The sequence below is a fragment of the Varanus komodoensis genome, unplaced genomic scaffold, assembly GCF_004798865.1.
Source record: "Varanus komodoensis strain SLA01 unplaced genomic scaffold, ASM479886v1 scaffold10, whole genome shotgun sequence".
Lineage (NCBI taxonomy): Eukaryota > Metazoa > Chordata > Lepidosauria > Squamata > Varanidae > Varanus > Varanus komodoensis.
In genome coordinates, this window is record NW_025335269.1 from 13304099 (window position 1) to 13329601 (window position 25503).

The 25503-nt window shown below is 38.8% G+C and overlaps 1 protein-coding gene across 1 annotated transcript in view; it reads right to left on the reverse strand.

The window, feature by feature from the left end:
- Positions 1 to 2304: 2304 nt before the first annotated feature.
- The window catches only part of CDK13 (cyclin dependent kinase 13), a 46983-nt gene continuing 23784 nt past the window's right edge, over positions 2305 to 25503 (reverse strand). The window contains exons 6-14 of the mRNA XM_044419125.1: positions 20196 to 20385; positions 18574 to 18630; positions 14574 to 14675; positions 14409 to 14486; positions 12940 to 13056; positions 11215 to 11346; positions 8729 to 8928; positions 5830 to 6423; positions 2305 to 4858 (exon numbers count right to left, since the gene is read on the reverse strand). Of these exons, the coding sequence (XP_044275060.1) occupies positions 4005 to 4858; positions 5830 to 6423; positions 8729 to 8928; positions 11215 to 11346; positions 12940 to 13056; positions 14409 to 14486; positions 14574 to 14675; positions 18574 to 18630; positions 20196 to 20385 (2324 nt within the window). The 3' untranslated portion in view covers positions 2305 to 4004. The remainder of the gene's footprint in view (positions 4859 to 5829; positions 6424 to 8728; positions 8929 to 11214; positions 11347 to 12939; positions 13057 to 14408; positions 14487 to 14573; positions 14676 to 18573; positions 18631 to 20195; positions 20386 to 25503) is intronic.

Consider the following 25503-nt stretch of genomic DNA (forward strand, 5'->3'; position numbering starts at 1 on the left):
GACATTATGTGGCCAGTGTTTGTTCAAATATTTGTACCTAGCTTTACGGAATCATCTGTTTTAATGTCCTATTAAGAAATCCAGCCTTTGACTTAAGACACCAGTCTCTTAGGCCTCCTTCAGTGACACAAGGATACACATGACACTCCCATCCAGGACAGAGATATTGGACTTTTTATATGTGTATACTAGTTCAAACAGTAGCATTTACAAGAAGTGTTGTAAGTTGCTGTTTTACTCAGTTTTTCTTATCTAACAATTTTCGTTCCCTTTGGCTGAAGCTGAGTGTATAACATTTTTCTAGTGCAAATTGCTGGTGGTGTTTTCTAGCGCAGTATAATTGAAATCATAAAGTAATATTATGGATTGGATTCATCTTTTTTCCCTACCAATAGGAGTATGCCTTGCATTCAACACACATTGGCCATTGTGAAGAAGATAGAGCCTTCACCAATTTCTTCCTTACCCAGCATCACATTCTGTGTTTTTCTGAAAGATCTTGTGGGCAGATTTTCAAGGGCATGTGAGACTTCAAGGGAAAGGGGCAGTTGGCAAAAAGAGTTTCCTCCTTTGTAACTTGAGCACAGTTGCTTCAGTGGAACAGAAGTCTCAGGGGAAGGAATGTCTACAAGACGACCCTGAATCCAAGCCACTGAGTTTGATCCAGACTTAATAACAAAGTCATGACTAAAGTCCTATTGATTTCAATGTATCTATAAAGAGATGAGACAAGAATTCTGGCATATGAATATAAAAAAGCAAGCCCTGGGGTGAACGTTCTCTTTCAGGCCTTACTGCTTGAGCGTAGAAGGGAAGAGAGCTCAAAAGTGGGCCAATCTGAGCCAGTTGTTGAAAATAGCCTGAATTGGTTTAATAGTCTGTGATAGGAATGGGAGACCTTTTTCATTTAAGGCAAAGGCAGAATTCAATTTGGAAAATCTGTTGTGGGAGACATGGAGAGCTAAGACACAGGGTGCAGGGCTGAAAATACAACTCCAAAGCCACAAACTGCAGGAAAACTGGGAAACTATCAAAAATGGTTTGAAGACTGTAGTTTGAAGAGACGATGGTGCCAGAGGAAAGCATCATGGCCATCTGGAGAATCAGAAAGGACCAAACTGGGATCCTAGGAAGGCCCTCCTTGGTCCCTGGGTCTCTGGCTCTCCACCACCATTCTAAAAGTAGTTACTTTTTGGGGGGAAACCCTTATTTATCTACTTCTCAAGATTTAATAGTAAACTGTGGAATTTACACTGATGAAAATGGCATACTATCTTAGTTTATAATTTGCCACTTGGTCTTGTCCCTGAAAGAATGCACTGTTAGATTAAGACTAAGGATTTTTACATTGTTTTTAATACATAGGCCTAACAAAATGTCATTAGAATCATTCCACTGTAAAGCTGTCAGAGAAATTGCCGAATTTCAGGTGCCTGTTGTCTTGAAGGCATTTACCTGGAACAGGAAAAAATGGCTTCCTTGTATTTATGATTTTAACATTTGCCTTACACAATTATTTCACTTACCTGCCTTAAGATTTTTAATCTCTTGATGGGCTCTGGAATACACTTTTGACTAGATAACTTTACCAGCCATGGATCAAACCATGCAGCTTGTATATAGAGCTCTTACCATATTTAGCTTTGAAGATACATATTTCTCTATTCCAAAACTGAAATCCTTAGAAGCACCTCTAGGAGACTGCTGAGTGCAGCAGAGGTAACTCTGCTGAGTTTTCAATAGATTTGTTGCAAGGAGTTCAAAAGAACACAGAATTCTTTGTGAGGAGGCTGACCTTAGTCCAGATTTATGGAAAGAAAAAATTTTAAGAGTAACTTGAGACATTATTCTAAGCATCAATATAGATTCTCTGCGAGATGGATATATGTTGTGGAATTAAAAAATAAAAAGCAAGAGCTGCTTAATTTGAGACCTACTATAGACCTTGTGCTGCTAGGAAAGTCAGTTCAAAACCAAGAAGCCTTCTGAAGTGGCCTTCAACACAGAACCAGGAATTGCAATCAGAAAATGAAATCTGGAGAGCCTCAGTGTAAAAGCATCCAAATGTGCAAACTGAACACTGAACTGTAGCCATTCTTTAATTCTCTACTTTGTATATGAATGCAAATTGTCTGTGGGATTGGTGTAGGAAAGAAATTACTAAGGTTTTAGTAAGCAGCTTTTACTGAAGGGTGTTTACTTTTGAGTGGGGGTCTTTACTAAAATGATTTACTCAGGAAAATCTGTTCCAACCCAGGATCCTCTAGCTGAAATGTCAACACAAGCTGTTAAGATCACAAGATGTTGTCTTCCAGTTTAAGGGCTTTTATTTTCAGTCAGGATTCTCTAAATGATACTGAAGATGACCAATGCCGTATTTACAGGGGAGTTCCAACAAATTTGACACCCTACAAATGCAATATCCACTCAAATCAAGATCAAAAAATTGAAGCAATGATAGGTTCACTTTTAAAAGATTCAAGTCACAGCTGACAAGACTACATTTGTAATTTACTTAATAGAAACATGACATGTGTAGAAAATAGCTACATGTGCACTAGCTTGTCAACTGGATAATCAGTTGGGAACTGTTTTTCCAATATGGTCATTTTAAAACATTTCAGTACATGGAAAACATAGGCTGGGCCCTGTCTCTGTAGGGGAGGGGCATAGTCCCTTCTCATAGGACAAACTGTACTGCTAAAAAGCATACTCTTTAAAGCCTGAATTTACAGGTAACCTTTTTTTTTTGCTTTTAGAATGAATGTATGGTGAAATTATTCAAACACAGCTTGAAATCATGTAGCAAGTTAGAGGAATAGTTTAATACAGATTTGGTTGGCACAGTCCATTTCCAGAAATTTCAACTGTTTTAAGTTTTTGTTGCATTAAATGCTGATTATGTAACTCTGGTTACATTCTGCAGCAATAACGTGGAAAAAAGCATGTGTCACTTTTCTAACACAAACTAATTCTTGTAAATTGATATAATGCTACACCATTTTTAAATAAAAAGACTGTTTTGAATAAAACAGGACACTAAGTTTTATTTGGTAAAGGAATTTAAGAGCTCTTACAGAAAATTGAAGGAAACCTACCTTCATTACTGTCCATACATTCTCATTTTACTTCACTTAATTTGATGTGGGGGTGGTTATAATTTAGAGGAAAAGAAAGTTAAGTGTTTCTTAATCTGACTCATCTAACAGCATGAGAATCCATAACAATGCCATGTATCCTATTTGTCCATAAGTTACTATCTATGTAGTGTAAATATTAAATCTTTGTATCAAACTACAAAGTACCTTCAAACAAGCCTTGAATTTAATGAAATGTTCTTCAGACCTTAAGCTTACATCGTTAAGGCACTTACCATTCAAGTAAAACAGTTTTTTTATACAAACACTGAGAAGATGGACAGGATATTTTACTAGAAGAATGACTTTGAAAGTAATTCAAATCAATGCCCAAATATGTATAAAACTGTAGTATCAAGAAAGACTGTGTTTTATTGTCTGAAATGAGCACAAAGAACACCTTCCACAGATAACACTGAAAGCAGTGCAAAGACTGACAGTGACTTTTTGACTGAAGATAGTTTTGTAAAAAGAAATACCAAATAAATCAGTGCCCTGCTTTGATTGTTGTAAAATTTTTTTACATAAAAGTTGGTCCAAACTTACAAAAAAGCACAAGTGTGTGCATAGTTGAGATCTGACAGTGTGCCATAAAAAGCTGATGTCCCTAAATTTAGCATTGACTTAAAACTGCCAAAATATAAAATTTATAGCTAGAATTTGCAAAGATGTACAATCAATTATCTGGTTCTCAGAACAGCATGAACTGTAAGCAATTTCCTATTGTATGCAAGACCCTTTTCCACATAAAAATAAAGCTGTTGAATTAACATTATTCAAGTCTGTTGGATTGCTGCTTCAAAATCACAGCTACAAAGTCTTTCCAGGTAAAAATGATGTGCCTGAGGGAAAAAACAAAATAGATGCTCAATATGGCAATCCTCTGCCTCGTCCTCTGACTGTTGATGTGCTAATGTGTCCCCTGTACCCTTGTGAGTATCCAGGTCCCTGGGCAGGGGAAGTCCAAGTTTGTCCATGCATGTGGCCAACAGTGCCAGGAGGTTCTTGTAAATTACTCCCATAGCTATAGTTCTGCATCTTTGTGGACAAAGTATGAGTACTTTCAGACCCAGACCCTGTGGATGTATCACCACTGTTACCCAGAACTGTGATGGGACCATGGCTATATTCAAATCTGTGGTCCTTATCACCACTAAATAGCATGGGACCAGCGTTGAGGTAAATGTCTCCATAACCAGTTACTGAGCTATGAAATGGTTCTGAAAAGGCAGGAGGTGGAGGGGCAGCACTAGAATGAGATGAAGCAGTATTGTAGTTCTCCAAAGGTTGAACATCAGAATTTCCAATGAAGTTTCCCCTTTCTAATGTCCCAGATGAGCCACTTCCTATTCCATCACTACTGCTGTAGTGGGCAGAAGCGAATGTAGAAGATGCAAAACTCTCCTTGTAGTCTGGACCTGCTACAAAGGAGTCCCTTGACTGGAAATCCACACTAGATGTTGCTGGTTTCTCAGCTGTCTGAGCCTGGTGATGAGCAAGCAGCTGTAGAAGAGCTGCTTTCACTCCAGCATGAGGATCCATCCCTGAAGAGCTACTAACTGAAGACAAGTGTTGATTCGCTGTCCGATAATCAAGGTCTTCTTCAGTGACAGGTGGGGGTTCTGGTGGCTCAGGAGGCCGCTGGTCTGGGGGCAAGATGCGAGGCCGTTCTTCTGGTGTTTGAGGTCTCATCTCAGGTTGCCTGACCAAGTCATCTTGCCCTAAATTGATTATTAAATTATTTAGAGTGAGATCTGTAACCAGAAATTACTCAAACAATAATTATCAAGCATTGAAAAACCTGAATCAAAAACATTTCTGCTTATGCAAAAGCAGCCCTGCCAAATTTCTTCCGTTTTCTCATCCCACTGCAGCCTCCAGTGCCCCTTCTCACACTGATCAAGAAAGGCCACTGACCCTCAGTAACAGCTTGAAGAGATACCAGGACAGCCCTGTTGCATGAGCAGTGTTCTAAATCCAACTAACTTGGGTCACATCAATCCTCTAAAATACAGTATCTACAAAATAAGTGATGAGTGTCCCTCATTAATTATCTAGCCAGAAAATTTATACAAAATAATTTTATGATACTGCTAACTAACTTGTATTCCTTGTTATAGAATATGCAATATTAGTCTTCATTTACAAGGATACGATAGACTATACCCAGATGATGAACTAAGTATCTTTCTGAATACTTACAGGATGTTTTCTTGAACAGTAACCATGCCAGATACCAAGCAATTTTTTAAAGTAAGGCAAGCGAGAAAAGCTGTTTATGATACCTTGGAATAGCAAACACCTCTCTGGATTCCTGCCTCAATTTGTAATGCATATGTGGCTAGGACCAGTTTTCTACTGATATAGCAGCTTTCCCCAACCAGATACCCTCCAGCTATTTTGGACTACATCTTCCTGCAATTTCTAACTGTAGGTCATTGTGGCTGGAATGCATGGGACTCTGAAGTCCAAAAGATTTGGAGGCACCAGGTTGAGGAAGACTCATCTTTACTAAGAATCAAAAGAACCCATCAGAAAGATGTATGTAAATATAAGCAAATCTTCATTACATAATGTAGTACTCTAACACAACATTTCAACAGGCATTCTTGAATCAACAACATACTGTTCTCAAGCAATGCACACTTCCAACATGTCTAAATGAAATTCTCGCACTATTAAAGACTCCTACCTGCACATGCATACAGTGATTTGATAAGATGGGGATAAATGGATGCTGGGGATTCTGCATCTTCCCAGTTGCTGGATGCAGGTGTAGTTGGCTCTGGAGGTTGCCTGGTATGTAATGGCATTTCATTTCCTGATCCATTCTCCTTTTCTTCTAAGATGATTTCTTTCTGTTTCTGTTGCTGAGCCTTTAATAACTGAGAAAGCAAAACAGTAAATGCGCTCTGCACAGCTGCTTGGGTAACCTCAGTGTCAGCTTTTTGGGACAACGGAACAGTTTGTACAGAAGGCTGAGGGGGCGCTGCTTGTTTCAAGGGCTCCTGATCCGGTGAGGGAGGCAGTGGTGCCTTATGTGGTGGTGGTGGCGGCGGCGGCGGCTGCTGTGGTGGTGGCGGCGGCTGTTCAGGCTGTTTTTCTCCTGCTTCCAAAATGCCAGCTGGAAGGCTTATTTTATTCAGCTGTTGCTCAGTCTCAGGATTCACCTTAATGTTCAGCACTTGAGCAAATTGTGCCATATTAATACTAGTTTTAGACTGGAGCAGGTTTAGAAGAATGGCGACTTCATTTTGATTTAGTGACTGACTGCTGCCTCCTTTCACTGAAGACAATAAAAACCAAGAAAAAGGGTGATTAGTATGATCATACTCAAGCTCAAAAGCAAAGGTGAACAGACCATGGCCTGGTTCTGATAGCCTAGTCAATGGCTGAGGTGATCATCATAAGCCTCTTCCACCTCCTCAGAGGGGAGTGAACGTTTCTCCTTTCACTTTAGAACAAACCACATTTCCATCTTGCAACCAATCTCATAGAATTGTTTTAAAGTGAAAACAGAAGCATTCACTCCTTTCCATCTGAAGCATGAGCCTGAAGCTCACCATAGCTGGTTTATGATCACATAAACACAGGTGACTGTATAAACCAGGTCTAAAGATCCTTTTACAGCCAATGTGGGCTTTTGACAAGAAAGCTGAAATAATTTTGCAGATTGCATGTGGAAAAAAATGTATAAACAGAATGTCAAAATGCCATGAAAATGGATTCTATTGTGTGTACTCAGAATGAAAAGAAACATGTTTGAATGGGTTACTTCTTCCACCATTTTCTACTTTTGGTTGCAAAAACATGCATCCCATCTTTGATGTCCTTAACCATAACAGAAATTTCAAGAAATAATTAGGAATTATTTGCACACACTGCTTCAAGATTTTCAAGATATCTGAACCATGATGTTAATTGTAAAAAATTGTGAAAAAGTATTTGAAACCAGTTTAACGCTAAATGAAACCTGAATCACAATTAAAGGTATTGAGGAGGATTCACAAAACTGTACTTTTCATGACCTCTCTTTAATGAGGCTGTAGCAAAATGCAGTGAGTTCAAGGCGGAAGAGAAGCAAACATAGTAAATACATAGTAAATTTCTGAAACTCAAAATGCAGGGGAGAAAATTCTAATAGTTTTTGTTGAGTAATATCTCATGTTCTTTGGAATATACCTAATACCACTTTATACTTTGGGTTTATGTCTAAGAACAAAAAGAACTGAGTGCTCAGAGTGACTCAACCATCAGCAATCAATTTGTACTTTAATTTCAGATTTTTTACAGGTGATCAAAAATGTAAAAAGATATCTTTGGGATGAGAAGAAACAATGTTAACAGTGTAAGGTTAATATTTATGTATGCTGGGGTAGGCAAGCATAAACAGGTAATGATGGGGACTATAGTGCAGAATAAATAGTTGCAATATGAGAAGTCTCAGCATGCACTTGGTTCAACTAAGCTAAGAGCAAAAAATCTGAGATGAAAATCTATTTTTGTATTGAACAAAAACATGGTACACCCCAATATATGATGAAATTATTCAAAATGTGATCAATCCTCAACCAACATATTAAGGCCTGCATGTCTACAAAATGAGCATCCTGACTTTTCAGTTGCACATCCCATCTTTAGCTGTTGCATAAAAGTTAGAATGAAAGGCATACAGATTCCAAGAAGTTGCTGCTTCCAGGTGACCACCTCTCTTTGCCAGAACAGAATGTGCACATCAAGCAAAAACAACCTGACAGTGGCAAGAAGGAGGGACAAGACATTTCTCAGACTGTCAGCAGCCCTTGTTTCCCAGGCTGGCTGTCAACAGTTTCAATACAGTGGTACCTAGCCTCATGAACTTAATCCATTCCAGGACTCTGATCGTGAGCCAAGTCAAATTTCTCCATCAGGTTCAATGTAAATAAGGTTAATCCGTTCTGTAACTATTTTTTTAATCAAAAATTTGAAGCAAAGTGACAAAGAACAACAACGATCACGGCCATCTCCCCACCCCGAGCACGGACGTCTCCCCAGCACAGCACGACCGCGATCACGCCGCCAACCCTGCACGAGCATGACCGTGATCATGGCCACAGATGGGTGCGATCGCGGGTGTGCTCTGGGGGAGGGGAGATGGGCGGGATCGCAATCATCACCTGATGCAGAGTTCACGACCTGAGGCAAAATTTTTCAGAAATTTCTCTTTGCGACCTGATTTGGTAGTGAACTAAGGCATTAGTGAGCCAAGGTACCACTGTACTTCCTTTGCTCTGCTCACAGCATCTGGCTTTAGAATATGCAAACATGTGCATACTCCAATCGTAGCTCTTTGGACTGTGACATAAACTCTTTCCCCCTCTTTGTTCTTCAGAGGTGCTCCAGTTCTGAAAAAAAATTATCTAAAATCAATGAGACATAGCCATATGCCTCTGACAGCAGTACTATACTAAGCAGAACACAACTAAACGTAGGCCAATCAGTTACCTCCAGTAAAACAGTTACATAACATTTCAGAACTTCAATTATATAATCCTATACAGATATTTGGCAAATGAGTGCACAGTGCGTTTTTAAAATGAGAAATTACTGACCAAGTGCCATGTTAGAATTGCCTTGTATTTTCAGTTGAGAAGATGTCTGCAGGCCCTGAGGGGTGTTGGCTCTGCTATCATCCAACCCTAACGATAAATCCTTCCTTGGAATTTTAGCTGTGTCATCTGTCATGCCCATCTGTTTTTGTCTTCTGCGCTTCTTACTCCACAGCTCATGGCAATCCTGCCATAGCGGAAGGCTGAAAAAGTAAAGAAGTACAGCTGTTCAGCACAGGAAAACACTTGCTGCTAGGGGGTTTCACAGCAGTAAGAGGTGATGCACTTCTACTATTCAAGACCAGTGGTGGGCAAGGCAAAACAGAAATTGAATGTGCCCAAAATACCAGCATCTTTTAGCTTAAAGCTCTCACTGCAGGAAGTCAGTCAGGAGAGGTATTTGTACATTTTAGAGAGAGTGTGTGTATATCGGGGGATGCACAAAAGCCAGGAAACCATCATATGATTGGCCATGAAACCCCAGGAGAGCCAGAAGAACCATGGTTATTTTAAACAAAAGAAAGTTAAGAGTGTGGCAAGAAGTACCTATAAACACACATTTGCAAATATTAATCTTTTCGACTTAGTTCTTTTTCCAGTAGGTGTAGAAGGAGCATATTTTTGAATGGTACCATTTAAATCATGGGTCCTCAAACTACAGCCCGCAGGCCGTATCCGGCCCACCATGCTAGTCTGGATATGCAGCTCCCCTCAGAGCTTTTAGACTCGCTCGGAGAAAACGATTTCTCCGGCACAAGCATACTCAGTGGGGAGATGGCCACGATTGTGGTTGCACTCGTGCAGGGAAAGTAGAGAAGTGTTCGCAGTCGTGCCTGGGGGAGGGGGGTATGGTTGCGATCACACCGACCTTCCCTACACAAGCATGCCCGTGATCACGCCTGCCTTCCCTGCACAATCATTTGTGGGGGGTAGGGATACGACCGAGACTGCAGGCATGCTCATGCAGGGAAGGCGATTGCGATCATGCGGGGGGGGGGGGGGGAGATGGCCGTGATCGCACTGTCTTCCCTGCATGAGCGCGATCACACCCATCTCCTCCCCCACACCGCACAATTGTGGCCATTGTAGCTATGTCCCTTGAATATGGACATGCTCTTCCCCTCCTCAACTTGGGCTTCTGCTGCAGCTCAAGCAAGCAGAACAAACATTTTTTATTTTTTTATTAGTTTTTATTTTTAATTATTTTTTAAAAATTTAATTTTTTAAAAAAATAATTATTTTCAATTTTGATTAATTTTAATTATTTTTAAAAGTTATTTTAATTAATTTTTAATGTGCAGTGTGCATAGGAATTCATTCATATTTTTTTCAAACTATAGTCCGGCCCCGCAACAATCTGTGGGACAGTGAACTGGTCCCCTGTTTAAAAAGTTTGAGGACCCCTGATTTAAATCTTATAAATGAGGATGAGCTCTTTGAAAGATACTCTGTGCTGAAGAACTCACTGGGAAGAGGAAGATTTGTAATAGGTTATACCACAATGGCATTTTTGGATGTCAGCGGTACACAAGGCAGTAGGATCACAAGGTGTACTGAAGCCATAGAATTTATATTTGTAAGGTCTAAGTAGCCTAACGATAATGACACAGCTTCCATATATTAGGGGTGTGGAAAGGCAACAACTTCACATACAGCCTAACTAGTAAGCACCAACTGAGCAGAACACAGTCCTACCAAGGGTACATTACTTGGGTACATTCAGAGATTACTGGGCATTTTTAGAAATCAGATTTCTAAACACGATAAATACTGAAGTACCGGAATAACAATCCTGCAACAAGGCATAGCCATGGCACAACATGGTTTGGTTGTTACACTTGCACAGCAATCCACATTGTACATACTAGCACAGTTGCTGGTGCAGCAGTACTGAAGCAATAGAAATGTCTTCAAAGTAGATTATGGAGATACTAAGTAGTAAAATAAAAACTGACAAAGAGACCCCCAATACTTACATGTCTAGTTTGGCTTTATGTTTATCAGAACACACAAAATTTAACTGATGGAAATTAGAAAATTAATCCTTTTGGGATATCAACAACTGATTCATTAAACATATTGGTGGGTATACAAGACATTTACAAAGAAGACACATAGTTAGTAGACAATTTAAATGTTCTATGATGTATAAAGTAAAATTAATCAGTGGAGGATATATACAGTGAATACTGAACTCATATTTATTCTTATCTGGAATAAATGTCACTTGTTCAGTTTACAAGTGATACTCGTACAGTAGATTTAACTTCAAGTTTCGTGTGTTGCAAAGCAACATAATGCCAGCCATTCGATATAATTTTAAGAAATTACCAAGAGTATGCTTGTGTAACATATTTGCACTATGTTCTATACTAGACCCCACATACACAAAAACTGAATGCATTGTGTATAAAGTGGCCTCTGCTGATAGAACAGAAGTATTCAAATCTGGGTTTTGTACCAGATAAGTTCAATCAAAAAGGACTTACTCTGGTGGAGGCATCTTGGAAGGGTCCACATCTCGCAGAAACTCACACTGAAGTGCCTGTTCTGCTGTACAGCGTTTACTGGGATCCAGAGCAAGCATATAATCAAAAAGGTCTAATGCAGCTGGGGGAATACTGCCAAGAAGACAGACAAAGTAATACCATGAGGATGATGTCATCAATATTTTTCATCAAAATTAAGCTAGTTAGGAAGAGCATGTTCAGAATTAACACAAGAAAACAGCTTCATTCTAATTTACAGCACATCAGGTGATAAATCTGTCCCTTAGTACACATTAAAGTTACAGATGAAGGTTCAGACAATTTAATTATTTTCCACACAGATGTCAGGGAGAAGTGTTTTACCCTAATGTGTCCAGCTATGTTGGGCTCAATTAACACAATGCCAAAAGAACCCACCTGCATGGCATTTCCTGTGCCTAGCTTACCTTCCCTATCTGTAGTATCAGCATGCTACAGATGAGCAAACAGACTGATACACTAACATTGTGCACAGAACAGCCAAAGGTATGGATTAAAAGTGAAGCCAGATGAATACAAAACTCTGTGTGAAATAATCAGCCCAGTTTGTATGACACAGCTTGCTCACTGAGGTTCTGCAAAGGTTTTTTAACCCTCTCCCCTTGATGGCTGGCTTCACCCAAATGACAGTTCCCACTAGGGGTTGCATATTAACAAGATTGCCTGGCAATCATCCAGCACTTGCTGCAGCTTATCCAGAACAAACTCAGCTTCCAATGAGTCCAGCAAGTTGAGCAAGCCACATCACTGAGTAACATTTCGCAAGTTTCTGAAGCGTCCTGGATAGTTTAAAAAAATCTCTTCTTTGGGAGATACACAAATATCAGCTTCCTGGCTAGAATACCATATGTTCCCTCTGTTGAACACTACACAGATAATCCATATATGACATGGGTGGGCAACTCGTGGTGTATGGGTGACATGCACCCCACATTTTCTTTGTGGCTTCGGCCACCCTGCCATTATCAAATTTGTCCACAATCTGTATGTAATCTTTTGACGCAAAATTGCGACTTTTTTGCTGCTGTGCGAACACATTTCAGCAGCAGGGGTAGAAAAGGGCAAAGCAACTCCTCAGACACCTAGCCGTTGCCCACGCCAATATATGTGATTGCAAAAACCATGAAGAGGCACTGGGTACACCTCTTGGGTGGGGCCTTGGAGACCAGGCCCTTCATTGTGAGCCCTCTGAGTTACCCTGTTATATGTGGGTGTGACCCACATGGCACTGTGTGGCTGTGTTTCTTCAACTGTACTGATGGGTAACTGTGCTTCATCTGAAGGAGGGGAATATAACTATAGCTTACTATTATTGATATTATGCATTGTATTACATATTATATTGCATTATGTATTGATTTTATGTATTGTATTATATTTTATATAATTGTACTAAGGTTTGCTTTGATTTTTTATTGCTAACAGTTAAATGTTGCTTTCTTTTTTTTGTTGTTCTACTGTAAGCCACCCAGAGAGCCAATGGGCTATGGGGTGGCGTACAATGAAATGAAATGAAATGAAATGAAATGAAATGAAATGAAATGAATGTTAGTAGTGTATACCTATCATTAATTTTGCTATATGTAGATCAAGGAAGGGAATATTAAGACTGTCACAAAAATCGAATTGTGGATCAAAGTAATCCATTAAAAAGAAAACCAAAGAATGAAATAGCTCACTCCTTACAAAGCAAATTCTTCCCTCAGTCTCCGTCGATACTGCTTCTTTGGTTTCATGGTGTTGAAATAAGCCAATTTGATCACATCAGGCCATACTGCAGGACAAGGACTTCCACATATACGACTGTAAGAAAGTATCAAAATCAAGAGAATGAATGCATATAGCTAGAAAGGTGAGTAGGTTAACTAAAAACTATTACTTCAAATATGAACTTGATGAAGACAGCATACCTTAGCATAAAGTAAGACAAATAAGACAACTGAAGAGAAAATGAAAGACAAAACTTAATGTGGATAGTAGAAAAGTCCCATGAGAAGACTACTTTCATTTTGGGCCTACTAAAACTAGGGTCCACAACCAAGCTACAAGTTTATTTTCTTCCAATTTAGGATCAAAACATGCCTGATCAGGGTAAGGAAGAAGAGATGAATTAGATCTATTTTCAGAAGAGAACACAAGCTCTTTTCAATAGGAATGGACTATTTTCTTAAAATTCACTTCATTCTGTTCCATTTGAACATTAGTTTGGATTTTCTTCCAGTCTATATGAACAACACATATTTTTGCATATGTCTCAAAATATATGCATGTTATGTACATTTTTAAAATTACATGCATTCTCACTATACAATTTTCTTGATGTATGCAGGCAATTTTTTCTGTAAGTGCTCTTGCGCTTGTCTGAAAGATAAACATTTTTTGTATACAATTTTGTATTCTATATGCATTTTGGTTCACTTTTTGGTATACTTTATTGCAGAAATGTGGATATCAGTGTTTTACTACATTCTAGTTTATGTACAGGTCTGGCTAGTGCAAATGCAGTAATGTTGTATAAAAATGCAAGTTGAATGTATTTCTCTCCCATTCCTAGTTCTGAAAACACAAAAACCACTACTCCAGCTCTCACTTTTAAAGACTTGCTCTAGTGCCATCTAGTGGTCAGCCCAAACTTAAACATCATGAGAAAACAGGATGAAGACCAACATTCTTCTCTATTTTGTAATTCAACACTGTACTTAAAAACATAGATTGAGATCTTCTGTGACCTGAGGACTACTGGAAAGTGTGGGGGAAGGGGGAGGGGCAGTCCAGAATTCATTTCACTGTTAGAATGCTGCAGCTGCATGTATCTTCCAAAATATGCATCAGTCAGAGAAAGGAAACCGTACTTACCCCATTGTAAACAGATAGCATACAGAAGAGGAAACCAGCCCAGGTCCAATTAAATAAAAAGCTGCCTCTAACAATGCAAGGTTTCCCCCAGTTTTGAAAAGCCCTGTGAATTTCTTGTTTTCTGTACTGACAGTGGTGGGGAGTGTGTTATGATATGATGTATTCCCTTCAACAGAAGATAAGTTCTATTTCATAACTGCAAATAAATCCAAGTTGCATATTTTTGAGTGTCACAAAATTGGTGACACTTAGATTTATACTTTCATCCCAATTCTCACAGACTCAGTGCTAAAACTAACCTTATCAGTTCCAGCTGAGCAAGTTCCTGATTTGCTTGAAATATTGGTTTTTTAGTAAAAAGTTCACCCAGTATGCATCTGAAAAAAGAGCACACAACTTTATCAATGCCATTTCTTGAAAAATATTCTTGATGCACAATTTTTTGCTTGTAGCAAAAGCCTTACCCACAGCTCCAGACATCAATAGCAGGTGTGTATCGTTCTTCTCCTAGCAACAGTTCAGGAGGACGGTACCATAAAGTAATAACTTTGTTGGTATATGGTCGACTGAAAATAAAACGCACAAATTTTAATTTTCTCTCAAACTGAGTAACTAAAGCATAATAATTCCAAACATTACTACACAAATGAAATAAAGAATCCTGTAGCATTCCTGGTCCCCTTCAACAAGAACAAAAGCAGCAAGAAAGGAAAACTAAAAGCAATGTACTCTTCACTACAATTGCAGATTTCTTTCCCATGATCTGATTTATTAAATTGCACAATGATCTTCTTAGTTTCCTCCAGTTACACAATACCCAATTTTGCCTATGGAACACACAAATTTCTTAATAGGATCTTTTATATTCTATTGCCACTTATTGGTGGTGCTGTTAGGGTTAGAGACCCATTCTAAAATCCATTATCAACGGCATAAACAGAAATGAAACTGAAATGTTACATGCCTTAACTGGTAACAAATGAAAATAGCAAATCGCCAGAGCCTATTACTGTTACGTTTATATTAGAAACTGCTTTTGGATAAGGTAAAAAAAGATCTCTTGACCATTGAAAATATGGTGGGGTTGTTTTAAAACACAGAACTGTGGCGGTTTATACAATATGATTTAAAAACAAATATACCAGTAACTGCAAAATAGAAAACTAAATATGCCACAGCAGCTTTGCTAAAACTAAGCAGACTTTTCTCAATGGATGCAAAACCTATACATGCTACCTTCAATTGCAGGGGAGCAGAATTTTCATTCATTCATCAATAAATGGCTGATAAGAATGATAAGAACAGTGGCAGCTAAGCATCAGACACTAGCTATGCTAAGCAGTGAGTTATTTCATGGTTTAAAAGATATGCACAAGAGTGATGGTAAATATTGGATTAGTTCACTGCTATTGTGCCAATGCAAGTAAGTAAATGCATCTGTGCACTCAGAAGGTGGTAAGCCATCTTTAGCTCTGGCCTCAATTTTTTCCAATCAACCTTCCCTGGCAGTGGGTTATTCTGATTCATCTCTGCATCAGGGACAATTGCACCATTGCAACCCGGTATGTCATTGCTCCTTCAGGAAGCAAGTTCAGAACAGACAAACCAGGGATGTATGTGGGACTACTGGTACACCTCCACATCTCATATTTTTTGAATAACTTTTAGTGCAGCATCAGAATGAAAGGTACCTCAAAATTAGAGGAATGTTTCACTCTTACATTTAGAAAAGGATGTGTTTCAGGTATCAGAAATTCAGGAATCAGTGACCCAACTTTCATTAAGGTAGTAAATCCATTGCTGGATAAATATTACAGACTGTATATGTAGGATCACAGGACTAGTAATCAGTTCCAGGTAAGGCTGGAAAAACTGCTCCCTGAAAATCTGGGGAGCTGCTGCAACTAAGCGTTGCCAGTACAGGGCTAGATGGACCAGTGGTCGGAGTCAGTGACCTGGATTGCTTGACACAGCAACCCAGCAGGGGTAGCTAGTCATGTAAACCCAGACTACTTCCTGCAAGTTGTCTTGGTTTGTTTGTTTGTTTCCTTCAAACAAGCAGCTCTGAAAATGCATGGACTGTTGCAGGAGTTGGTCAATCCATGATGGGGTATCAAGTCATCTCAATTTAGACAACAGATGCCTCTGTGGATTACATAGGACAGCAAGTAAGGCAGTTGGCATGAGTGGAAAAACCTATCTGGACCACTGCCATTTACAGCATTACTGCAAGTGCCCTAGCATCCGGACAGATCTGCCTGGACAGAGAAGCAGGCACATGAAATCAGGATACTCCTTATCCAACACATCCTGCCTAAATCCCCATGTTCAAGGAAACTCCCACTTCTGACAGCTGTGAAATACAAGTATTAGCAAAAATACCCTTTTCTATCTCCCAGGCACCAGGAATTTCAGGAATAGGTAGAACATTTGGGGATACTGAGACTTATGGGTGATTACTTAAAACCCTGATAATCACTTTGCAAGGGGGGGGGGGAGTCACCTACCTACTCTTAAAAAAATCAGCTTTGCTTTGGCCTGATGGGTTGCCCTTTGATGATTGTCACATCAAAGCAGTATTAAAAAACTATTTGGAATGCCCTGGGTCACTATATACTGTTGGTATCCTCCCAAGTAAATGCCCAGGCAAACCTTCCCATTTTCAGACCGACAGAACAGCATGCTTCCACAAAAATAAAAGTGTAATAAAATGGCCAAAAAAATCAACATTAGGGCACATTTTTAAAGATGGCCAGTGAAAGTCTTTGCAATGTGCTGCTTGATCCTTCTGATGGGCTATCACTGGCTTCAGATATCACCATTCACAATGGCCAGGAAAAAAGGAAAAAGCAAGGATAAAGATGGGGAACAGTTCAACAAGCAAAAAATGGCTTACATTCATGACAGCAGGGCAGAAAACAAGTTGGTCCTGCTGTGGAGACTCCTCAGATACCCACAGCAAGGTCTGAGAGTGAAAAGGAGGGCAACCCAAAGGTGAATTTAATCATCAGTCAAGCACACTATGGGTTGTTTTGGCAGCCTGACTTACTGCAAGGTTCAGTTAGGAGATCCACTCAGCCTAAAGCAGCTTCCTATATTCCAGTTTCATCATTAATACTTTTTGAATCTGAATGTTATTTATGTGTACACATGCATAAGAACATGTAGATAATCTTAAGACCTTCACACCGCACAATTTGACTTAAAAGGCAACTGTTTCATTCCTTTAAAAAGTGTTTTATACAAGTTCTGTTGTATAAAACACTGTTCCCGCAAAGTTCTACTTTTCTGTAAAGAAATTTGGAAAAATAGTCAGAGAATTTTCCCAGGCTCTACAGTGGACACAGACAGCTACCTGGAATGATGCTACAATATGATGCTTCCCACCCTGCACTAGGTCCATGTACAGAAGCCTATGCAGGTAATTGCTTGCTCACCAAGTAGAGCTAAGGTGTGGGTGGCTATGTGGGCATACACATAAGTCCCTTTCCCAGCATCTTGGGGTTGCAGTTCATGTGCATGCCCACATATGCCTGCATAATTTACCCCTACACAGGAGCAGGTAAGGACCAGCAGAAAGCTAGACTAACAATGGAACCTTACATCAACACTTAGATCAGAGTGATTTACCACCCCCAAGAGCCACAGGTCAGTTTAACAGCCAAGGGCAGACCATAATGCACACAGAATTCTGTCATCCACAGTTCACTAGCTCTCATTATCTGCTGCTTAAGGCAGCCATCTCAGTCCATGTTGGAGCAGAACTGGCCATAAGCAGGAGCTCTTTCTGAGCAAAAGGTTATTCCATTATGGGAGCTTCCCCACCACTACCAGCAAGCTAAAAGCATTGCAGTACAGTATAGAAAAGGATTTACTGCCTCACTGAGAGCTGGTCACTGAGCTAAAACAACCGTAGAATCAAAAATCAAGGAATAATGGCATTCATTTAAATTATACAGGAATCAAAGATTTTAGCAAGACTGAATACGTTTTTAATTGTATAACTTTAGGTTGTTTCTTTCTGAAGTGATATTTTGAGAAATTATATTAACATATTTTAAATGTACAGATACTAACATTAAGCTATGAAAACAGAGACAGGATTATACAGTACAATTCAATATGGGCTTGTCATAACTAAATATGGGTCTGTAGTCCCATTTTCAAAGGATCTACATTTGAGTACAACTCAATCTGAATTCAACCTTCTGTGTCTGTGTGCACGTGTGCACGCATACACAAGTTAAGAATACAGCTAAGAATTCTTTCACTCTAAATTCAATTCATACCATTAAAAAAATCACATATATAAGCAAAGCCTTATATATTTGGAAAAAAGTACCAAAAGTACTTCCAGGTACATTTATTTAAGTGAATTTTACAAAGCTTCACATGTGTTTTATATCTTGTTTATATTTCCCAGAACACTTCCCAAATGTAAATTTTGGTTAATATTAGACTTACCTCTCCTCCGAGCTATACAACCGAGCAAGCCCAAAATCTGCAAGTTTGATCTGCCCTCTAGTGGAAAGAGTAAAGATTTTACACAGCTTTAAATAACTTAAAGAATAAACTATGTTATATTCTGTCTGGTTCTAAGTAATTTAAATGATGCAAAATCTTTTGAGCATCACTGCTTGGTGGTTATGTGCACAGATATCTCATCATTTTAAAGGTCAGTGTTTGTTATTATTTACTTTTATGTTATGGCATTAACTTAGGCCTTAAAAGAGACTTGTACTTATTACAGTATGACAAGAGTGCCTTCAATTTATGAAACTTATATTTTTTTCAATCTTAAGTTCCAAATGATCTAGTGCACCACTAAAACCATGTATAAAGCAATTAAATACATTAGTTATACCATCAAAAATAGTAGCAAACTAACAGAAATACATAAGGAAGAGGGTTAATGCCTCGAAGTATGACAGAACAAAATCAGCTTTACTTCCTTGCAGAAACAGCCACAAACATAAATACAGGCCCAAACCTCCAGAAGTGTTACTGACTAAACAGTAAGAGTACTGTTGGTGTAGAACCACTACTCTAAGCATGCCAAAACACAAAGGACCTCACTGCATGCAGCTATTTTTAAAAAGCAGAACCACTGATCTAGCTGCAGATGCATACCCCAATTTGTTCAAAATATAGAGCATTCCATGTGAATGGAAAACAAAGTTCCACTACTCCACCTTCTAATGCTCAGGATCACATCCACGCAGAAGGAGGCTTTTCTTTCACTGTAGCAGATGCACTGCATGGGAGACCTTATACACACATAATATCCCCCTGTATTCATTAGAATTATACCCACAGAAGGTCTTAAGGCTCATTCCTCCAGCTGACTGCCTGTGTAATGTCCAGGCTGTGTGTGAACTAAAAACATAAACATATAGAAGCAACCTTTGCTGGACTATGCAGTCCAACAAGCTGTTACACCAAGGGGCCTTGCAGATATAGCTGATAAATCTGAAAGTACATGAAGATAACTGTCCCCAGCATCTGTGGTTCAAAGGTATACTGCCCCTGAACAAGGAAGTTCTGTTTAACTATAATGGTTAATAAACATGCCCAGAAAGTGTGCTGCAGTAGCAAGAAAGCTAAAATAACCATGGTATTTGTTTTGGCAGTTGCTTAGCATAGCTCAATTGATACATATAAAACACAAACGTTCAGAATTCAAATACAGATTAACTGTGTTAGGTTACACTGACTAGTTTCCTAAAAAAACCTATTACCAATCTCTGCTCAGGCACACACATGCCCCATGGGCTGGATGCAGATTTATACTTAAGAATAGGCTCATTAAATCAATAAAACATAGTAACTCATCTGATTGACTTGAGAGAATCTACTCCAAATGACTACATGTGGGTCCAATCCTCTGTTTATACTAGTTACTTGGTATGCCAACAGCAAATGACCACTTAAGTCACTCAAACAACACAAGCCACATTTTTTAAGTGATATATACTTTCTTAAACAGAAATATTACAATCTTTACATTTACCTGTTATCTGGTGCAAATGAAGTTATTTTTCAATATATATCTTATCGCTAACCGATATAGAAAACTGGATGCATACCTGTTATTGAGTAAGATGTTGGAACATTTGATATCTCTATGCAAGAAATTCTTCTTATGGCAGTAATCCAAACCTTCCATCAACTGTCTCATGAAAGATTTAATATGACTTTCATCAAAATGTACCAAGCCCGATTCCAGAAGCCCCATCAGATCATGATCCATATATTCAAAAACAAGGTAAAAAGCTCCTAGAAGGGGAAATAAAATAATTTCGTATCTAGTTAGTTTAACTTTAGAGGACATCATTCTTTCTTTTACTGGATAGATCCACACATCATACTAAGCCACCCTGCAAATAAGCTATACAGAGTGGGTTGTTCACTCCTCCATTCCCCGAAGTCCTCCAGTCAGCACCAGCACATTTTCCAGCACCTATGCAGTGGAATCCACAACCACAATTCTCCACAATTATTAGGAGCCTTTTCATTATTAGTCCACTGCATGTTTTGCCTTTGCTGGGTCCCAACAAAGATTTCCTATTTCTCTTCAATCCTGTGCCTGCTGATACCTGCCTCTATTTCTAATAAAAGCTGTGACCTTTCAAAGCTCTTTGGTGTTTTTTAATTAGCACAGTGCTCTATTCACCTGCCCATGCTGCTTCTTTTGTTCATCCAGTCTCCTTCTTCCCTCCTTCCCACTTTGAAATGGCTCTTGCTCCTTAAACATCTTACTCTTCTCTCTGCCTTTCCAGGTAACAGTTTGTTTTGCAGTTCCACTACAGCAGTTCAGCAAAGTCTCTTTTGTTCACCCTCCATCCTGCCTTTGCTGCATTAGACAAGGAAATCTCATTGAGCACAGGGGTGTGAGAATTGGCCCATAGTAACATCTGCACGGAAAACCAAGCAAACAGACTATTATGCTGGTACTCTGGAGGTACTCCTAAACATCTTGGCTTATCCAAAGATCTAGGAGTGTGGCTCACTCTAGAAACACACCTGAATTCTCATATCCAGTTTTTTTTTCTCCTCTGACTCAGCCAGGGTCCCAGATGCATTGTGGGCCAACTGTTTCTTAGAAGCATAGTTGGCATCCTCACAGGGATTCATGGTCCCATATGGGAAGCAAAAAACATAAAAAATAAAAACCCTCTAGAAAACCATGTTTGCAGACTACAACTGCTGAAATACTGAAACTAGCTGTCTCTCACAGGAAGGACCATATGTAGGAAGCTAGCATAGGGTTCCAGTAGCTACAATGAATCAGCTACCAACAGTGGGAACATTTCACCAAAAATGTAGTAAGTATTAATATCAGTACCTATCTGTTACATAAATGTGAAGTAATTTTACACACAGCACCACATTAAGGGAATGTCTAATATGAAGTCTCAAATGGCTGTGTGTAATGCTTTTTCAATCAAATATAGGATATTCCTTTAGAATATTTCTGTGGAGGAGAAGGAAGAAGAGCAACTTAAGGACACAGCAGAAATTGGTAGATTCTTTAATCTTGCTGTGCAGAGTACAACACATTGGCTCAGATGGGCAAGAAAAAAAACACTTCATGGACAGGTGAAATGGCTAAAGACAACAAGAGGCTGGGGAAGAGATCATGGAGGAAGAGCACAAGATGCCGTGGCACAGTATAGGTTGACTTGGGGAAGCAAGATTGTTTGCAAGAGGCTGCTGTAATCCAAAGACTCAGTGGTACTTTTCAATAAACCACAGCAAAGCAGATCTTCCAGGTTCAGATGACTTCATGATCCATCATAGGTAAGATATCTTCTAGAATCTAGAACAAGCCATGAGTGGTCAGCATGGCTTGTCTGCAAAAACCCTATGCTACGCAGATGCACCAGGTTGAGAAAACACAAAAGCTCATTATAGCAAACTACATGGTTGTTGTGGTGTGCAAACTAGTTGATTCACTAAAATGAATGTTGCTTGTTGAACACAATTCAGATATATTCTACTACTGCTGGCAGGCTGCTTAGCATATAAGCCTGAGAGACCCCACATTCTGCCCTGCCATGCACTTTTATCATGTGACCTATGCACATCAATTAATCTCTACATTCCACACAAAGCCAGGGAAACTTCTGTGAGTTTCTTCCTTGCTTGACATTGCAATTTTTGTTTCCTGAGCCCATATCTTCCTTCTCTTTCCCAGAAAGTATTAAGAACCCAATTTGCATAGCTCTGACTTCTGTAATTCCCCTAGAACCACAGCCCTGCCCATTCTACATTTATTCATTCTAGTAAATGATTATTTACAATCATTCTTTTTCTCCAAAAAGCCCAAGGTGCATACATTATACTATTCCTCTTCTCCATTTTATCCTCACAACAACCTTATGAAGCAGGTTAGGCTAAGTGACCTGTCCAAATTCATCCAGAGAGCTTCATGGTGAAGTGGGGCTCAAAGCCAGATGTCATTAGTCCCAGTTCAATCCTCTAACCACTGCTTTCAAGTTCAAGGACCACCTTTCCCTCTACACCCATTTTCATGAGTGTTAAAGGGAAAAAATGCAAAAGATACTACAATACAGTATCTGTATTGAAAATAAGATGAAAGAATGTTGGAATGACATTTAGGACATCATTTTATATTTCAAGGGTGAATGCCAAGTCATCTTCAACACCCATTTCCAAGAAAACCTGTGATTTCATATTGTGATTTGTTTTAACTTTCTCAAGTCCAGAGAAAGTTAAGAACTGAATAGCCATACTAAGGATTCTAAGGTCCATGTGCCAGATAAAAATCCCCCCACCCCACCAAATAAAAGGAATTTTTAAAAAAGGAAGAACTATAATTCAAGCCACCCCTAGAATGGTCTATTAATATTTGCAGAGATAACGCACCTCACTCACAGCGTAAGACTATGGAATTTGCTCCCTGGAGAGGTCTGCCTGGTGCGGACTCTTTACTCTTTCCAGCACCAGGTAAAGACCTTTTTATTTAGCCATCATTTTAATAATTAAGGATTGTAGATGTTTTAAAGATCTGATCACAGTCGCATTTTCTTTCTTTTCCTTTTTTTTCTTCCTTTCCTCCTTTTCTTTAGATTTTTGAAAGTGGTTGTTTCATGTTGTGCTTATTACCTAACGTTTTAATTATTGTTGTATTGTATTATTATTTTAACTTTTCTAAGGCATTTTTTGCAAAGGATGGGATGAATAAAATGAACATATCAAGAACAATACTGATGCATTATTTTTCCTGACTGTTTATATTAATTTACATATATATCTAATTGTTCATATTTGTGAACAATACGTGAGCCATCCTGAGGCTTTCGCGACAGGACGGCATATAAATACTTTAAATAAATAAATAAATAAATAAATAAATAAATAAATATTTGTGCGCCACATCTCCTCTCCAGTTTGACTATGACCATCTATTGCTCATAATTAATATCCATTCTTATAGATCCACTCTCATGTTATCCCAGAAACTTAAATTGCATAGCCAGCTTATGTTACAAATCACTTCCCATCAAGTTTGGGAGCAGGATCAAGTTGGTATGCCAGCTTCAGATAACACTGCTATAAATATACATATCAAGTTTCCCTGGCCACATTCACAAGTCCCACTAAACCACAGTTTTGCATAACATGAATGGGAATGAAAAAACCTTCTGCACTCCCACTCTCCTTCCATATGGCCAGCAAAAGGAATTTGAAAGCTTTTTTTTTTGGGGGGGGGGGGAATCAGTGTGTTTTAATTCTCTTTCCTGGCCCCCTTGAAGCTTAGACTTAAATAAAATGTAGAATTATGTCCCAAATTATTTTACCTATTTTCATTCCAATTTTTCAGCCTCCAAAGTATATATCAATTGCACAGCATTTTGCATTTCTCAGATAAATACAAGAAAAATGCAGTTTTCTGCAACCACGAAGCAGAACTTCTACAGTTCCTTCCTTTCTATGCAAAACAGAAGCCTACTGCAGCTCATGCATGTAACTCTAAACTACATGTTTCTATGATATCCAGCATCAGCATTTATCATTGAAGAGGATTATTTCAGTTCTAATAGATACCTTCAAAATGTGTTTAGCTCAACTCTCAACCAACCCAACCCAACCCAAAAGCAACTTTAGTTCCCTACTTCATTTCTGTACAGCTTTTTAACATATCTATAACTTTAGCACTCACTAAGTGCCCTTGATAGGAAGAAAATATTACTACCCTTGCATCTTGTTCAAAGTCCAATGGGAAATTGCAGATAATTCGAAGGTCTATGGTTATTGTAATCAAATGCAAATTCATAATCAAACCAATACAAATATGGGATGCCAGTAAAAGACTTAAATTAACTGCTTCCTGGAGTTATCTTCAATATAGTCGCTGTTCTATAGAGATGAAAGGTTTCCCTAATTTTCTTGCAAAGATATATTGTCATGCACTCCACATGTAAGTCTGTCCAACTACACAGAGATGATTTTTTACCTCCTTTAATTATATCCACTTATGTTCACACTAAAAGCTGATCTGAGAGAAATACCCTTCTTAAATTACTATCCAATCTTCAGTTACACTGCATCTGCTGATCCCTAACAGACTTCTCATTAGTTTTGAGAGATTTAACTGAAGCGAATTATCTACAATGAGAATAGTAAAAAAAACTCTGAAGTGAAGTGCTCTTTGATGGTTATACAACTGCTGTCAGAGGAACTTTCCATACTACAGGCTTGCTGCAACACCACAGAACTTGATGGTGGAAAGAAGAAACTTACTACTCAAACAAGAAAATTCATCAGGACTATGTTCTGATTTGATCTGTTTTATAAGACAAATATTCAAAATCCTTTAAAGTCACAGACTACCTTAAGAAACCTGCAGGAGACAGTAACATTAGTATCTCCTTCAAGATTCATTGTATGGGTTGATAGGGCTAAAAACTGATTACACTCAATCCACAATTCTTTAATGCAGTGCTTCAGTGCTTTCCAGACAATGCTTCTGAAGTAGCTGTTTGAAAAGGTAATAACCTTGAACAAAATTATCCTAATTAACCTACCTAACCACTACCTACCAAAGAGGCCATAGATAAAAGTACCCATCATACCACAGCACAGGTGATTAAAACCTTGAAAACCATTTTGGTCAAATGAAAAAGACAGAGTTTGAGGAGCTTATCTATTGCAACCTTCTGTCCACCACCACCATTGCCACCCCAATTCACCAACATGGATCTATCAATTCAGACTATTATAGCCAACATAAATTATAATTGCATAAATGTCTCTTTGGCCCCGAAAATCACAAACATGGGCTATGACCTAAGCAAAGTATTATGACCTAGGCAAAGATGCTGACCACCATCATCTTGCTCTCGTTCACAATATACTTCTAATCCTCAT